The sequence below is a fragment of the Theropithecus gelada genome, chromosome 14 (assembly GCF_003255815.1).
Source record: "Theropithecus gelada isolate Dixy chromosome 14, Tgel_1.0, whole genome shotgun sequence".
NCBI lineage: Eukaryota > Metazoa > Chordata > Mammalia > Primates > Cercopithecidae > Theropithecus > Theropithecus gelada.
This window is the reverse complement of record NC_037682.1, coordinates 16870389-16885501: the sequence shown is the minus strand read 5'-3', so window position 1 is coordinate 16885501 and position 15113 is coordinate 16870389. Positions and strand designations below refer to the sequence as shown.

Genomic DNA, 15113 nt, shown 5'->3' with positions numbered 1-15113 from the left:
CAGGAGGACACAATCAGAAATATTGGTCATATTACCATGGATTTGACTGAAAATATGTCATATTTGAAAATTTGCATAAAATGCCAGATTTCAACAGTTTCCAGCCTTACAAGGAATTAAGTAAAAATTATCACTTCCTGACAGGCCTAGGAACCTTAAGATTGTAAGCATGTAAACAAAATCCAAAGTCTGCCTTGGTTTGGCTTTCTAGCTTAAGAGGTTTTTATATCTGAGATTTTTATGTGATCAAGGCAGAGCAAAGGTCATGTTTCTAAAGCAAAGGTATAATATATCCATTATTCGGTTATAGCAGTTTGCATTGCTTTTAAGTTCGTGTTATTTACCTGTAGACTACACTAAATTTTCAATTCTTCTAGATTCTCCCAATACAACTTTCTATGGAATTACTAAAAACAGAAACTTTTTTTGTTCCAAAAGCCCTATAAGCTGAAACTAGATAAATTTTAAGGAACAAGCCTCCTGCCTCATATATGGACCACAGAAAATGTTTACCAAACCGCCTGATATCATAATCAGAGACAGTCAAACTACAAACCAGGGCAAAAAGTTGATGTCTTAATGCCATAGGCAGCTTTTCCCATGATGTCAGAATAAAACTCTATAATGAGGCTCCCTATTCTCAGGCCTACCTTTTTCACTTGGCAGCATAAAAGGCATTTGATTTATTCAATTGGTTGTCTTTAAGCCTAGGGTCAAAACTATTACACAAATTGGGACTTTCATACTACTGTTAATTTTACTCTGTATTTTCCACTTCTAAACTTTGTGTGTGTCACTCGTTAAATTTTTCCAGAAATACAATTTCTAACAAAACAATGCTGACTCAGCACTTTTGAGATGATGGCAAAAAGATTATGCAACAGACAGAACTGAACTTAATAATGAATTCCAGGTAGACTTAGCCTGTGATTCTCTTCCTTCAAAACCTCTCATGTTGCTCAGTATGGCTAATGGGGTTTTGTCATTTACTCAGTCAGTAAGCACTCTCTCTAATGTGAGATGGGATTAGGAACTCAGAACAAGTCTATTTTGGCACCAAGAAACATTAAAACTTAATGACAATATGAATTACTAGTGGTGCTTTTGGAAAAATATTTTGATTAAAAGGGGGAAATGTGAAAGTTGTCAGAATCAAAATGGAGTTATGTTTAAAAACAAAAACACACGTACACATGAACTGACAAAGCCATAAAAGGCTATGAAGAGAGGGTTCTCATGCTTGTATGCCTGATAACAAAAATATCATAAATGGTGGCAAAAATCACAACATTGCTCAAAGGCCATCACAACCTTAAAAATATGTACACTTCTGCAAGGACATCTGTCCAGCAACTGCCTGTGCAACCTCAGACTAGTATCACTCTTATTACTGATTTTTGAAGCCAAAGATAATTATCTCAAAAATTATGTAATCCTCCTGAATTCGTTTCTCTATAAAACCATTTGTCTTCCTTTTTCTCTTCCTTTTTTCTCTTAACCCACATAATTAATATGACACTTGCTTTCTCATTGCAATGCTGTAATCCTGAATATTATTCTCTTTTAGGGAGCCTCTCTTATTTAGGCTGACATGCCCCATGGGATGATTAACACATAGACCAGAGCTGACAATTTACTTTTTCTACCTTGTTTCCTTAAAAACTTGTCTGCTTGGTTGGTTAATTCATCACATATGAGTGAAAGTGCCACAAGTGTTATGTGAGTGTGTATATGTGTATACACTTTCGTAAACTTAAAACCAACTGATTTTTATCTTTTATTCAAGGAAGGCCATGTGTGTAGTTTGTTTACATAAATTTTATAGTAAATAATGTAGAAAGGATATATAGCATGTCAACTTTTGTAAGACTATACCATTGAGCACTAATGAATAAGACAGGTACAGGAACCTATCTGAACATGTCGCATTCCATTGAAAAGGGAATTTGCTGATGTGATTAAGAATCATGAGATGAGGAGGTTTTCATGGATTATCTGTGTGAGTCCACGACAATCACAGGGGAGGGAGGGAAGAAGAAGGTGAAAGGCAGAGGAGACACAGCAGTGGAAGCAGAGGTCAGTGATGAGATTGCTAGCTGGAAAGGGAACATAAGCTAAGTGCTGTACGCAACCTCTAGAACCTGGAAAAAGCAAGAAAACAGATTGTCCCTAGAGGTTCCAGTAGGAACACAGACTGCCAAACATCTTGGTTTTAACCTCGTGAGACCCACTTTGACCTTCTGACCCCCAGAAATGTGGGATAACAAATTTGGGTTGTTACAAGCTGCTATGTTTGTAGTGATTTCTTACAGTAGCAATAGAAAATGAATACAAAAAAAAAAAAAAAAAAAAAAAAACCACATTATTTTTACAAAATACACGTGTAAGCCAAATTAAAAGGTAGAAAACACTGGAGTACTTATTTACCTTAACTAATTTAGTAATATGCATAACATTGGTATAAATGTAAGAGTGAGTTTAGCGCTGTTACTCCAATGCTGTTCATCTAGCCAGACCCAAAAGAATTGTTTCTAATGGGAATTTTAGTTCTCTGGTTACAATGATATCAGTTGATGAAGCCAAGTACACACATCATAAAGTAGAGAAAGATACACAAATAAATAAGTAACATAAAGGCAAATGCCATCGAACTATTATCAATGTTGCCCTTGAGACCAGAAATACTCCTTATATAGTGTGTATTCCTTCAGTGATTCTGCTACTTTAAGGCTTCAGTGATTATGCTCCTTTAAGGCTAAAGTTAGAAGTTGAAATACTGATCTCAGTCATACAGTCTCTGGATAGGGTATGCTTCTAACCTTCCTGAAAATATTATGACTGTACTTATTTCCCAGACTACCTTTATTTCACATATAAGTGCTACTCTCCCTCGCTCCATCATGCATTAGTAGCCTTCTACATGCAAAGGGATATAGTTCATAGTAACTATTAACTTTCTTTAAAAAAACAGGAGGACTCTGAAGAACTGGCGACATTTTAAAGATAATATTCTTTTAAAAAATTTTTGTCTAATAAAATTTTTTTTCAAATTACACTGAATGAAAATGCTGAAAGTAGTGCTGCTTGGTACTGTAGTTTCATAACAAAGGCAATTAACTTTACACAAATGTTTTATGATGAGATGGAAAAAAATTGTGTGTCTTACTTGAGTGAACATCAACATTTTGCTTTGGGTGCACACACCAACTGAGAATAATGAAAAAAGAAAATCCCCTTTAAAAAATTTGTTAGCCTGTTTTCCCTTAAGTCTTATTTCCACGTGTAGTTTTTCTGTGATAAAAATTTATTTTTAAATACAAGATAAAAATAGTTCCACAAAAGTTGAACTTGATGGATAAATGCTACAAAACTAAAAATATAATTTTTAGTAGCTGAACAAAATATGTCTCTTGCAAGGAGGATGATCTGTGTTTTGACCACCTTCCAAGAAATGATGCCACATACCTCCAACACGCACTACCACGCTTTCTCTTCCTTGTTTGAAAATTATTTTAAAAACCCTTTAGTGGCTTACATTTTATCTATGTCTACAAACTGATTATTTGCAAATTATTTTTTATTATTTATAGACATTGTTTTCTTGTTTGGGTATGTGAGGTTGACATAAGAACAATTAAACATTTTCCACTAAAATTAATGGAATTTCTAACAATTTCTTGCCACTTTTTTTTTTTTTAAAAATAGCAGTTTTCAGGAAAAAAATGAAAAGCACTAAAGGAGGATAGTTTTAGTTTTAAATTTACATTAGTTTGAGTGATCGGCATGGGTTATCTAGGAATCTCTTTAGTGCATCTTTCACGTTTTTGTTCCTTAGGCTGTAAATTAGGGGGTTCAGCATTGGTATGACCAGGGTGTAGAAGACCGAGGCCATTTTGTCAGTATCTAATGAGTGATTACTCCTTGGTTGCAAATACATGAAAAGGAGAGTCCCATAGAACACAACCACAGCTATCATGTGAGAAGCACACGTGGAAAAGGCTTTTTGTCGTCCTTCTGAGGAACGTATCCTCAAAATGGTAATAACAATGTTGAAGTAGGATATCAGAACAACGATCATGGAGAAAAACAAATTGGTCCCTGAAAAGATAAACACTGCTGTTTCTGGAATGTAGGTATCAGAACAGGACAATGCTAGCAAAGGGACATCGTCACAGTAAAAATGGTTGATGATGTTGGAAGAACAGTATGACACAGAGAACACACAGGAAGAGACAGTAAGGGCTGTGATAAGACTCTGAAGGTATGTGAGGGACACCAGCAGACGACATACCTTTGGAGACACCACTACTGCGTAGAGCAGAGGGTTGCAAATAGCCACGTAGCGGTCATAACCCATTGCAGCCAGCATGAAAATCTCAGCCACAATGAAAACCAAGAATCCACCCAGTTGGGCTGCACATCCATAGTAAGATATGGTTTTCTTGGTAACCAGGAAGTTAACCAGCATTTTAGGGGCAATGACAGTAGAATTGCAAAGATTAATGACAGCCAAGTGTCGGAGGAAAAAGTACATGGGGGTTTGAAGTCGAGAGTCGACACTGGTGAGGGTGATGATGCCCAGGTTCCCTGCCACCGTCAGCACATAGAGCACCAGGAAGACCAGGAAGAGAGGAATCTGGAGCTCAGGATCATCTGAGACTCCCACAAGAATGAATTCCGTCACCCATGTGAGATTTCCTGAAGCCATTTGTATTGTTGCCTTCATCTTTTACCTGAGAAAGTTGAAGGAAATTAATGGATGATAAAATTGATGTTTCTATTAGATGCTAGGTTGTTAAATATTTCATTTGAAATGAGTTTATTTTGTTTTACAAACCCTTAAAAGTTTCAGAACCTAATTGTTTTTCTCCCCATGTTTTCATAAACTTCAGAAATAAAAACTCACCAGACAATTAAGAGTCTTAAAACTGGCCGGGCACAGTGGCTCACGCCTGTAATCTCAGCACTTTGGGAGACCAAGGAGGGTGGATCAGCAGATCGAGCACATCCTGGCTAACACGGTGAAACCCCGTCTCTACTAAAAAATACAAAAAATTAGCCGGGCGAGGTGGCGGGCGCCTGTAGTCCCAGCTACTGGGGAGGCTGAGGCAGAAGAATGGCGTGAACCCAGGAGGTGGAGCTTGCAGTGAGCCGGGATCGCCCCACTGCACTCCAGCCTGGGCGACAGAGCGAGACTCCGTCTCAAAAAAAAAAAAAAAAAAAGTCAAGTCTGAAAACTGTTTGGATGAGCAATTTATGTATTCACTATTGGATATAGTTTATATTGAGTGAATACATATTTATTTGTTTTATTATATGTTTTATTATTATGCATTTATCAACTATATTAGCATATGATATTGGATGAATATATGTGCATTTGATATTAATGTATATTCACATGTACTATATGCATAGATTAGCATATGATATATACACACATACATACACATGTAATTTATTACTTACAATTTTTATTTGTGTGTTTCTGTCTGTGTTTCCAGTGATAAGAGAGAGCAGCCTTTAAGAAGTTGATGAGACAGAGTGACCACCAGTTAGTTATCTTTTCCTTAGCTTCCACTGGTGACTTCTCCAGCCCATACCTTGTCATTAGTAATCCTTGGGAATTTCAACATTTCAATGGGAAACACTTTCAGTATTCTGGATTTTGTTTTATCAGTTTCTACCACATATTGTTGCTTCAGCTGTGCAGGAGGAGGCCTACACTTCAATATTTTTCCTTCTGAGTGTAATTCTGAAAGTCAGAATCCTCTTTACTTAAATCATATTTCATTACTTCTGTTAAATAAGCCAGTCCTGTCCTATCATTGTGACTTCTTTTACTCAGACTCTTCTCTAGTATTGTTTCAGAAGTCCTACTCTCCTTTCCCTTTCTAGCTTGGGCTTTTTCATGTTAAATTGTTAAAGTTGCTTTATTTAATTCCTATTACTTACAACTTTTATTTGTCAAAGTTAGATTACTTTGATTTATTACACTTGTAAAGAAAAACGAGTGGGGAAGGCTGTTAATATTTATTTAGAAAGTAACATGTATTGAGAATTATGCTAGGAATTTTGACATAGTTATTCTGCAGGAACACCATAGAATATAGGTAGATGGTAATTATTTTAATGTCTAATAAGAAAATTGAGTCTCAATGAAGTGAAATTTCTCAAAAAGACTACGTAAGACATTGTTCTAAACTGTATGGTTTTATGATTTTGTTTCTGTGATTGCTTGATTGTGCTAGTCTACCAATTAATACTCAAAATTACTCAAAAATACTATGTAGACATTGGTCTAGACTTCATGTTTTTATGATTTTGTTTTTGTGATTTTGTTTATGTGATTGGTTTTAGTCTACCAATTAATACCTAGGTGATTTTTACCAAGCATTGTATTCCTGTATTATTCAAATTAAATGAGATAATGTACACAAATAGATTTGTTTTTATAGAGGCTGGTACCAAGTGAATGTAAAATATGGATGTTACCTTCAGTTTTTGTTATTAGCATGCTTTGAATGATTTTCAGTGAGGGTTCTTAATCCAGTAATTCATTCCACCTTACTGAGTGCTTTTACAGTTAATACAGAAATAGCAAATTAATTATGCTACTGCATATTTTTTTAAAAACTGGGACCTACAATATCTAGCTACTTTTTTAACAAACAAAACATGCTGCCTTGCAATCAGATTGTCTCTTAAATCTTCAATGTTTCTTTGTTATGATACATTACTAAATACATCAAATACAAGTCTGAGAAACTGACCTGCTTGTGTGCAGCATCTGTCCTCTATCTTTTGTTTCTTGCCACTGTACTTAAAAAGAACTGCATGTCTTATAAGCAGGCAAAGCTTATGATTTAAAACATTGTGCTAACGATTACTTTGATCAAAATATTTCCTGTTTGCTTGCCACAAACAAAGCAACTCAGTGCATTGTTCATTCTGACATTTATATTCCATAGACACCCTTAATTTAACAACAAAAAAGAACATCATGAACAACAGCAATTATTTACTGCCTACTCTGAATTTGTGCAATTAGCTCAGGGAAGGAAGAGAATTTGCAAACATTTAATATCTTTACCCATTATTAATTTCTCCTCTTCTGAAGCATGACTGAGGGCAGAGGTGGAGTTTATTATTATTTCAGCAAGTATATGCCATTGATGTAAAGTTTCCTTAGAATGGGGCCCAGTTTTCTCCTGTTGGGTCTTCTTTCTTTTAGAATATTTTGAGTTAGAATTTTCCTGTTAAGAGCTATTATAATTTTTCACAAAAGTTTTTTAAATTAGTTTTTGAAAAGAAATATTTATAGGTCTACCAATATCATGAATCTCAATATAAAATAAATAAAAATATACCTAATGTTAATAATTTCAGCGTCAATTTCACTGTAAAAAGTGTCACCCTTTGGATGACATGTTATGTTGCAAATTAACTCTTAAATAGCTTCTGAGAAGATTTCAAGACTATATTTCATTGATGTCTAATTGTGGAGTTTGTGTTAAGCTTGTTGAGACACAGGTCTGGTTTGAGACAAGCACTGAATCTCAATATGAGTTTTTGGCATCTATCAGGGAGATTGACTATTAGTACCAGGGAATCTTTTCATCCTAGGAGTTTTCAGCCCAGGGAATGCAAGAAGAAAAGCTCATTTTCATCAGTGTCAAGTATTTTTGAAAGCCCTTTTTTTAAACATCAAATCATATGCATCGGAGACACATAAGATACTTCCCTTTTCATGTAGCATTCTCTCTAAACATCTTAGTTCTAAGGCAGAAAAAAATTATTATTCATATTAAAGTGGAATATACTAACTGCAATGACTACTCATTATTTAGTATAAATGTTCAAGCTGTCTAGTCTATCAATAGAGATGTTATTGTTTATGTTGTATCACTGTCACTTCCAATAAGAAATCAGTGGGCAGATACTTGATTTACTTGGAAAAGAAGACAAATTAGATATCATTTCAGTCCTGAGCCTGATTTAAATTGGTAAATCCTCAAAGATACTTGATTTTTACATGAAGCTTACTAAGAAGTAAAATATTTGGTGTAACCTACCCAGGTAGAGAGATCTGGCCAGGCCCAGACCCAAGGTTCCTGCTCGAAGCATGCTGGAGTTTTTCAAGTGTCTGAAGTCTCTGAAGACCTTCACGCTGAATATGTTTGTTTCTAGATCCCAGTCCCCAAGCATGACAACAAGATTTTCCAAATAAAAATCTGATTCCCTGGGGAAAGACAGACAAACAGATTCATTAGCCAAGATTCCACTCAAAATTTTACCCAAAGAGTGAAAATGTGGAGATTGCCTAGGGACTCAGATAATACTATTAAATAAAAAAGAATCCAATTACTCCTTATAAAATGAGAATTGACACTGCTGGCCCTGCGTTGAAAAAATTAACAGATAGAAAACACTGGATTCTGGCTCCAATGGTCAATTTTAATGTGAATATTGGGAACAGAACTAAATGTAACCCCCATATTCTGCATCAAGAGCAACTTCTGACATATAAGTCATAAAAACCAAGTGATATAAAATATAAATTCAACATGTTAGTGGTTATAAAAAGTGAATATCAATTTTTAATTAACTTCTTAATGTGACCAGAAGGGCTATTAGTTAAAATTCTTATTCTACTTATCATATATTTGGTCTTATTTCTAGTGATTAATTAAAATTATTTGGTTGGAAAATATGTTTTTTATATGATCCTGTGATCTTCCCTCAAAGCATATAGAAACATCGTAAGTATATACTGATATTTCTTTTTTAACTCACTGTGTGGAATTTTCTAGTCTGTAAGCATTGTAGATGCAAAAGGTACATCTGCAATTACATTCTAGACACTGTATTTCCATCACTCAAACAATACTTTTATATTAAATGCTTTATTATTTAAAAATAATTGATCATTAAATACAATCTAAATTTGCAGTTAACTTATTCTCCCATTTCCATTTCCTCCATTCTATTCAGAATTAACCACTTTTGACTATCACAACCTTATTATTATTATTATGCTTTAACTTCTGGGGTATGTGTGCAGAATGTGTAGGTTTGTTACATCGGTATACATGTGCCATGGTGGTTTGCTGCACCCATCAACCCATTGTCTACATTAGGCATTTCTCCTAATGCTATCCCTCCCCAGACCTCCAGCCCTGACAGGTCCTGGTGTGTAATGCCACCCCCCACCACTACGTGTCCATGTGTCCTTATTGTTCAACTCCCATTTATGAGTGAGAACATGTGTTGTTTGGTTTTCTTATGTTAGTTTGCTGAGAATCATGGTTTCCAGTTTCATCCATGTCCCTGCAAAGGACATGAATTCATTCTTTTTATAGCTGCATAGTAATCCATGGTATACATGTACCACATTTTCTTTATCCAGTCTATCATTGATGGCCATTTCAGTTAGTCCCAAGTTTTTGCTATTGTAAATAGTGCTGCAATAAACACATGTGGGCATGTGTCTTTATAGCAGAATGATTTTTAATCCTTAGGGTGTATACCCAGTAATGGGATTGCTGGGCCAAATGATATTTCTAGTTCTAGATCCTTGAGCAATCACCACACTGTTTTCCACAATGGTTGAGCTAATTTACACTTCCACCAACAGTGTAAAAGCATTCCTATTTCTCCATATCCTCTCCAACATGTTGTTTCCTGACTATTTAAAGATTGCCACTCTAATCGGCGTGAGATGGCTATCTTATTGTGGTTTTGATTTGCATTTCTCTAATGACCAGTGATGAAAAGCCTTTTTTCATATTATTTCTAGCTTGATTTAAAGTTAAACACATGTGACTCTTACTTTCACTTGAACACTTGGTAGTTATTGTAGCATTATTAATTGGGTTAATTTCAATATTGTGTGTCTCAGGAAATTGGGAGACCCAAAGTCTGAGAGATTGATTGATTAAGCTTGCCTTCCTATATGGGCACAGTTCATGGTGCCCCAAAACAACTAAAATAGTAATCAAAGGTTACTAATCACAGATTACCAAAATATATAATTATAATAAAGTTTTAAATATCACAAGAATTATCAAATGTGACATGGAGATACAAAGTGGGTACACATTGCTGGAAAAATGGTGCCAATAAACCTTCCATTTCCAAAAAAGAATAAAATCCCACAAAATCTGCAAAAATCAATAAAGCAAATTTCAATGAAATGAGCTATGCTTGTATAAGCCTTAGTACTATCTGAAGTTTCAGGTATCCACTGGAGGTCTTGGAATATATCCCCCATGGATCAAGGGGTACTACTATATTATATGTTTATATATGTATTTATGTTTATACACAGTCCTATACATATGAGGTGTGTATATATATAAATATGTGTGCATATACGTGTATATATGTGGATATATATGTATATGTATGTATATACATTTGTATGTACATATGTATGCATATATACATGTGTATATATGTATCTTTACATACATATATACACACATACACACACATAAATATACACAAAACACATACACATGCCTAGAATCTAAATAAAGAAATTTACATTGGTAGACCAAGAAGGCATAACAAAGTTATTACATTTATTTAATTCTCAAGATATTCTTGAAGGGCAACCGGGTTAGAAACTGTAGATCTAATTAATGGTTTTTTTACTTTGTAGGTAAGCATATTGAGACTAGAATAGGGAAATAATTTTCGTAATTGTTTACGTATTTATGTATTTATAATTAATTTTGCGCCTATTTTAGGGAGAAACAGAAAACTTATATCAGGGACTATAAACACCATGAAGAGAAACAAAGACAAAGAAAGGGATGAAATATTATGTTGTGGCAAGCTTTGGACATATTTTAGAGAGGGTCTAGACTGTAACTTTATGATGTGGGGATATCAGAAATAATATCTGAATGAAGTGATGTAAAATGACACTGAGAATTCTTTTCAGTGACCCACTTTTAAAGATGAGCAGACAATGAAGATGACCTTTTATTATGTCAGAAATCAATTGACCATATATGTGTGAATCTGGTTCTGAACATTTTATTCCATTTTATTAATTAAAGTGTATTTTTTTTACCCAATATCTCACTATCTTTGCTATTTTAGCTTTGTGGTAAGTCCTAAAATCAGTCATATTCACAGATTATGTAAACATTCCAAATTTATTCTTTTTCAAAACTGTTTTGACTCCCTTAAGTTTTTCTTTTCACTTTTACATATAAATTGTAGAATCAACTTCAAAAAGTTCTTAATTTTAACTGGAATTGCACTGAATCTATAATGAGCTCATGATCTTAATTAATAGATAGTTCACAGTCTGCCTTCCAGTATCAACTTTCTTTTCTTTATATTTCACATTCAGATTCCATAAACCAGTATTTCCTACCTACCAATTTACAACCCCTGGGTATGGAGCCCAGCTAGACATCTATGTATTTTTCCATAATTTCCCCAAGACTTGCTTATGTACATAGCTAGGTAGTAGCTTATACATTAGTATGTAGAATTCCCCAAGACAAGACTAAATTCAACTCAAAAAGTTTGACCTTTATCTCTGCCAGAGCTCTAATATTCTAAGGTTCTATTATATAGAACATTATCTGTACACCATTCCCTCTCTCCTGTCAATATTTCCTATTCATGTATTCGTATTTCTCTCTTCTCAAGGAATAGAACACTCAAGGAGTCTAAATCTGCTTCTCATACAACTTAGAAGTATAGCACTTTAAAGTTAAGAAAGCAAACTTTATTGAAGATTGTAAATCCTGTCATAAGTTACGCTTGGATATTATTTTATCACGTCTCCAGGATTTCCAGAGAATGTGCATGTTATCTTCCCAGAAAAAGCAAACTGGAAATCAGAGAATTTATTATCTTAGTGGCATATAGCTATTTAGCATCAGAGCTGGGACTATATCTTGTATCATTAGGTTTCTTTTCCACTGATGGATCACTTTTTTTTTTTTTCCAGCCAGAAGCCAAAGTTCCTTCAGGTAATCATTTTCATCATGTAGTTCATTACTCCACAAACATTCACCTGTTTACTATTTTAAAAGTATTCCTGATACCTTTCTGTCCCAGAAAAGAATTAGTGTGTTTCTTCGATGGGCCTCCCTGAGGACTTGAAGAGCTTGAGAAGCTGGTATAAGAATCCACATGCATAACATTAATCACGTACCTAATTGAGTGAACAGTTTATTTCCACAGGTAGGAGGAAAACCCCTTTATTACATAGAACACATTATAGAAGCTATATTATGTTTGAAAATATATGCTTTAATATTTAAATATAAAAGAGAGGATTCTATTAATCTCAACATTTACACCACAAATTAAATCATATGCCTCCTAGGATATACATCACAGAAAATATAAAGGACTTCCTACATATTTTGGTGAATAGAGTCATAAATTAGAAATTTGTTTTAATTTTTTCTGACGAATAGTCAAAATGGCAGCAGGATTAAGGGACAATGTTTCACATTTAGAAAAATTATTAGCTAGAGAGAAAATTAACTTTCAACTAGCTTTTGGGTATATTTCACTTTGGGTTCAATTTATTTTATTTTCTGATACAGGAATACCAGAAAAGTTTAAGTTTATTATAAAAGTTAGGTAATTGACTAAGAAGCAGATTTAGTTATTTTAAATTTTCATACTCTAAGCTTAATATCTTTAAATAATTTAATAACACAAAAATGCTATTTTACATAGTTTCTAGGACATAACATTTCTAAAACTATGGCGGTTACATCAGGGTTGCACCACGGTTCTATTAAAATATTGATTTTGTAAATTCCTGTTTATATTATACAAATAAAAATTTAAGTCATAGTTTATATGTATGTATTATTCACATGTAATATAAAAATTTATTAAAATTGATCTTAATGCGTCTCATAAAAAAGAACTGTGCAATCACCTCATGTTTATGTAGTTGAATGAGGTATACGTGCAACTTTTGTCCAATCTTAGTTATCCTTTAGTTTGGAAGGAGAAGTAATTTTTCCAAGTTTATGCTGCTAAACATGACATTTTAATATAGGGTTTTAGAGTCGAAGTATAGTTCCTAGTATTCTACAATTGCCTTATTTCAGATATCTTAGGAAAATAAAGTCTGGAACTGTAATGTAGCTGACCTTTCTCCTGTATGTGGTGGTAAATATGTATTTTGTAATGGACTCCTTTGGTAGATTATTAGTACATTTTTCAAAATTCACTGGCATATTTTTTTTTGAATCATGTTTCTTATCTGCCTAATTCCTGTTTGTTCCTGAGTCTTGTCAGTGAACGTCTGTAAATATCCCATTGATTCTTCTAATAACGAAAGAGAGAGAAAGAGAGGGGAGAAAATATAGGAGAAAGAGAGGATAGGAATTTGTATAACAGAACTGTATTTTTTATGACTCAAAAATACATTAATACATATTTAAACTATTTATTGATAACTTTGTAAGCTATTAACATAACACAAAATTACTTAATATATTTGTGTATGTGTGTGTTCTCATGAGTAATACGTAAGTAGTCTGGATTTACAACACAGAAAGTGGAATTTAACTGAATTATACCTTTTACTGTAGAATTTTCTAAGAATCACATGAGAATTTTTGTTTTGTTCTGTAGTCCCTTCATTTATGAGGGTATTTATTTTGTATATTAGAAAATATCTTGCACATAGATCTGTCAGAACATTTCTATAACAATATATAAAAATACCTGGCCTTTCTCTTTCTAAAAGTGGTTTGAGTCTTATTTGTTCATTCTCTTCTTAATGCATGGTCATCTTAATATGACAAAATTTTGGTATGTTTCACATCATGAACACAAATCATTTGTAAGTCACTGAATTCAGACTGGACCTACATATGTAGAGTTATCACTCCTTTTAAAATTTTCATAATCTATGACATGCTAAAAGAAAAACTAAATTACCTTGCTTAAATCTCCCCTCTAATTTTACCCATAAATTTAGTCTGTGTAGTACTAAACTGTTTCAATAACAGGTTTTCAGTGTAGATACAGGAGTCCCTTTAACCTTGCTACCTTATTTTCTTTTATATATTTATTTTTGGTCATGTAATTGTCTTTCTTCGTACTCCTCAATGTGAAACAGAATGATAATATTAGGAAAGAAATCCAGATATCAAACACTACTTTCTCGCAAATATAGTAACGTTATTTTTTTAGTCAGATATTCCATCATTTTTATTAGTTATTATTGGTGATTTTTTATTTCATAGTAATTTTAGAAACTCTAAAAGCAACTATAATATAGCAAAAGAATGGCAATGATTTATTTTTAACAGAAATATGTTTTAAAATACATCCAAGGACTTTGCAAAAATAACAAACGTATGAATTATTAGTAAGATGCATCTCACATTGTTATTAGGTTGAAATTTAAAAACAGTTATGATAAATAAGGTACAGAGGCCAAAACTGACAACTAAGTGATATATATTTCAGGAAGAAAAAGTCCTGAAAATAAAACACATTGCACTGTTTGTAAAGAAGTTACATCTATCTCTAGAATATGGTCTGCTCTTCTATTTAATGGAACAAGATAATTGCCAGAACAGAGTACATGAAATTGTTTTATTTGAAAAGGCTGCTGCATGCAACAAGTTGAAATGTATGTCTGACTTATCCCCATTTTCTAGTCATCTGGAAGCCTTTTAAATTGTGCAATTTTGATATTTTTAAAAACTTAAATTGAACTGTGCTGTGAGTGTGGTTTCTCCTATTTTAAAAATTGTGAACATTTACAAACGACATCTCATGTACTTCATCACAAATCTAAGACTGTACTCAAGTGTGTGCTTTCCACTATGACATATTTAGTTTTAAATATTTCTACATTCAGTAATCTTTGTGAGCTTTAGGACATAATATGAGAGCAAGCGGTAAAAAATTCAGCAGAAAATTAACTGGAAAATAAAATCACTTTAATTAGCACGGTTTTTTTAAAAACATGATAAATTTAGCCAATAAATTAATTACATATTTTTCCTTTTACTTATACAGTGAAATTCATCTCTTTGGCTCCAATTACTTCATCATAGTCTATTCCATTACTATCAGGGAAATTATTATGCCCTAAGAAA

At 33.4% G+C, this 15113-nt stretch overlaps 1 protein-coding gene across 1 annotated transcript; it reads right to left on the bottom strand.

Moving 5' to 3' along the window:
• Positions 1-3760: 3760 nt before the first annotated feature.
• LOC112607261 (olfactory receptor 8J2) lies at positions 3761-4708 on the bottom strand. The gene has a single exon (XM_025358371.1). It carries the CDS (start codon positions 4706-4708, stop codon positions 3761-3763), a length of 948 nt encoding a protein of 315 aa, XP_025214156.1.
• Between the last annotated feature and the right edge of the window lie 10405 nt (positions 4709-15113).

Excerpts from the sequence above, each read along its gene's own strand:
- LOC112607261 (XM_025358371.1), bottom strand. The coding sequence starts at position 4,708 with ATGGCTTCAGGAAATCTCACATGGGTGACGGAATTCATTCTTGTGGGA.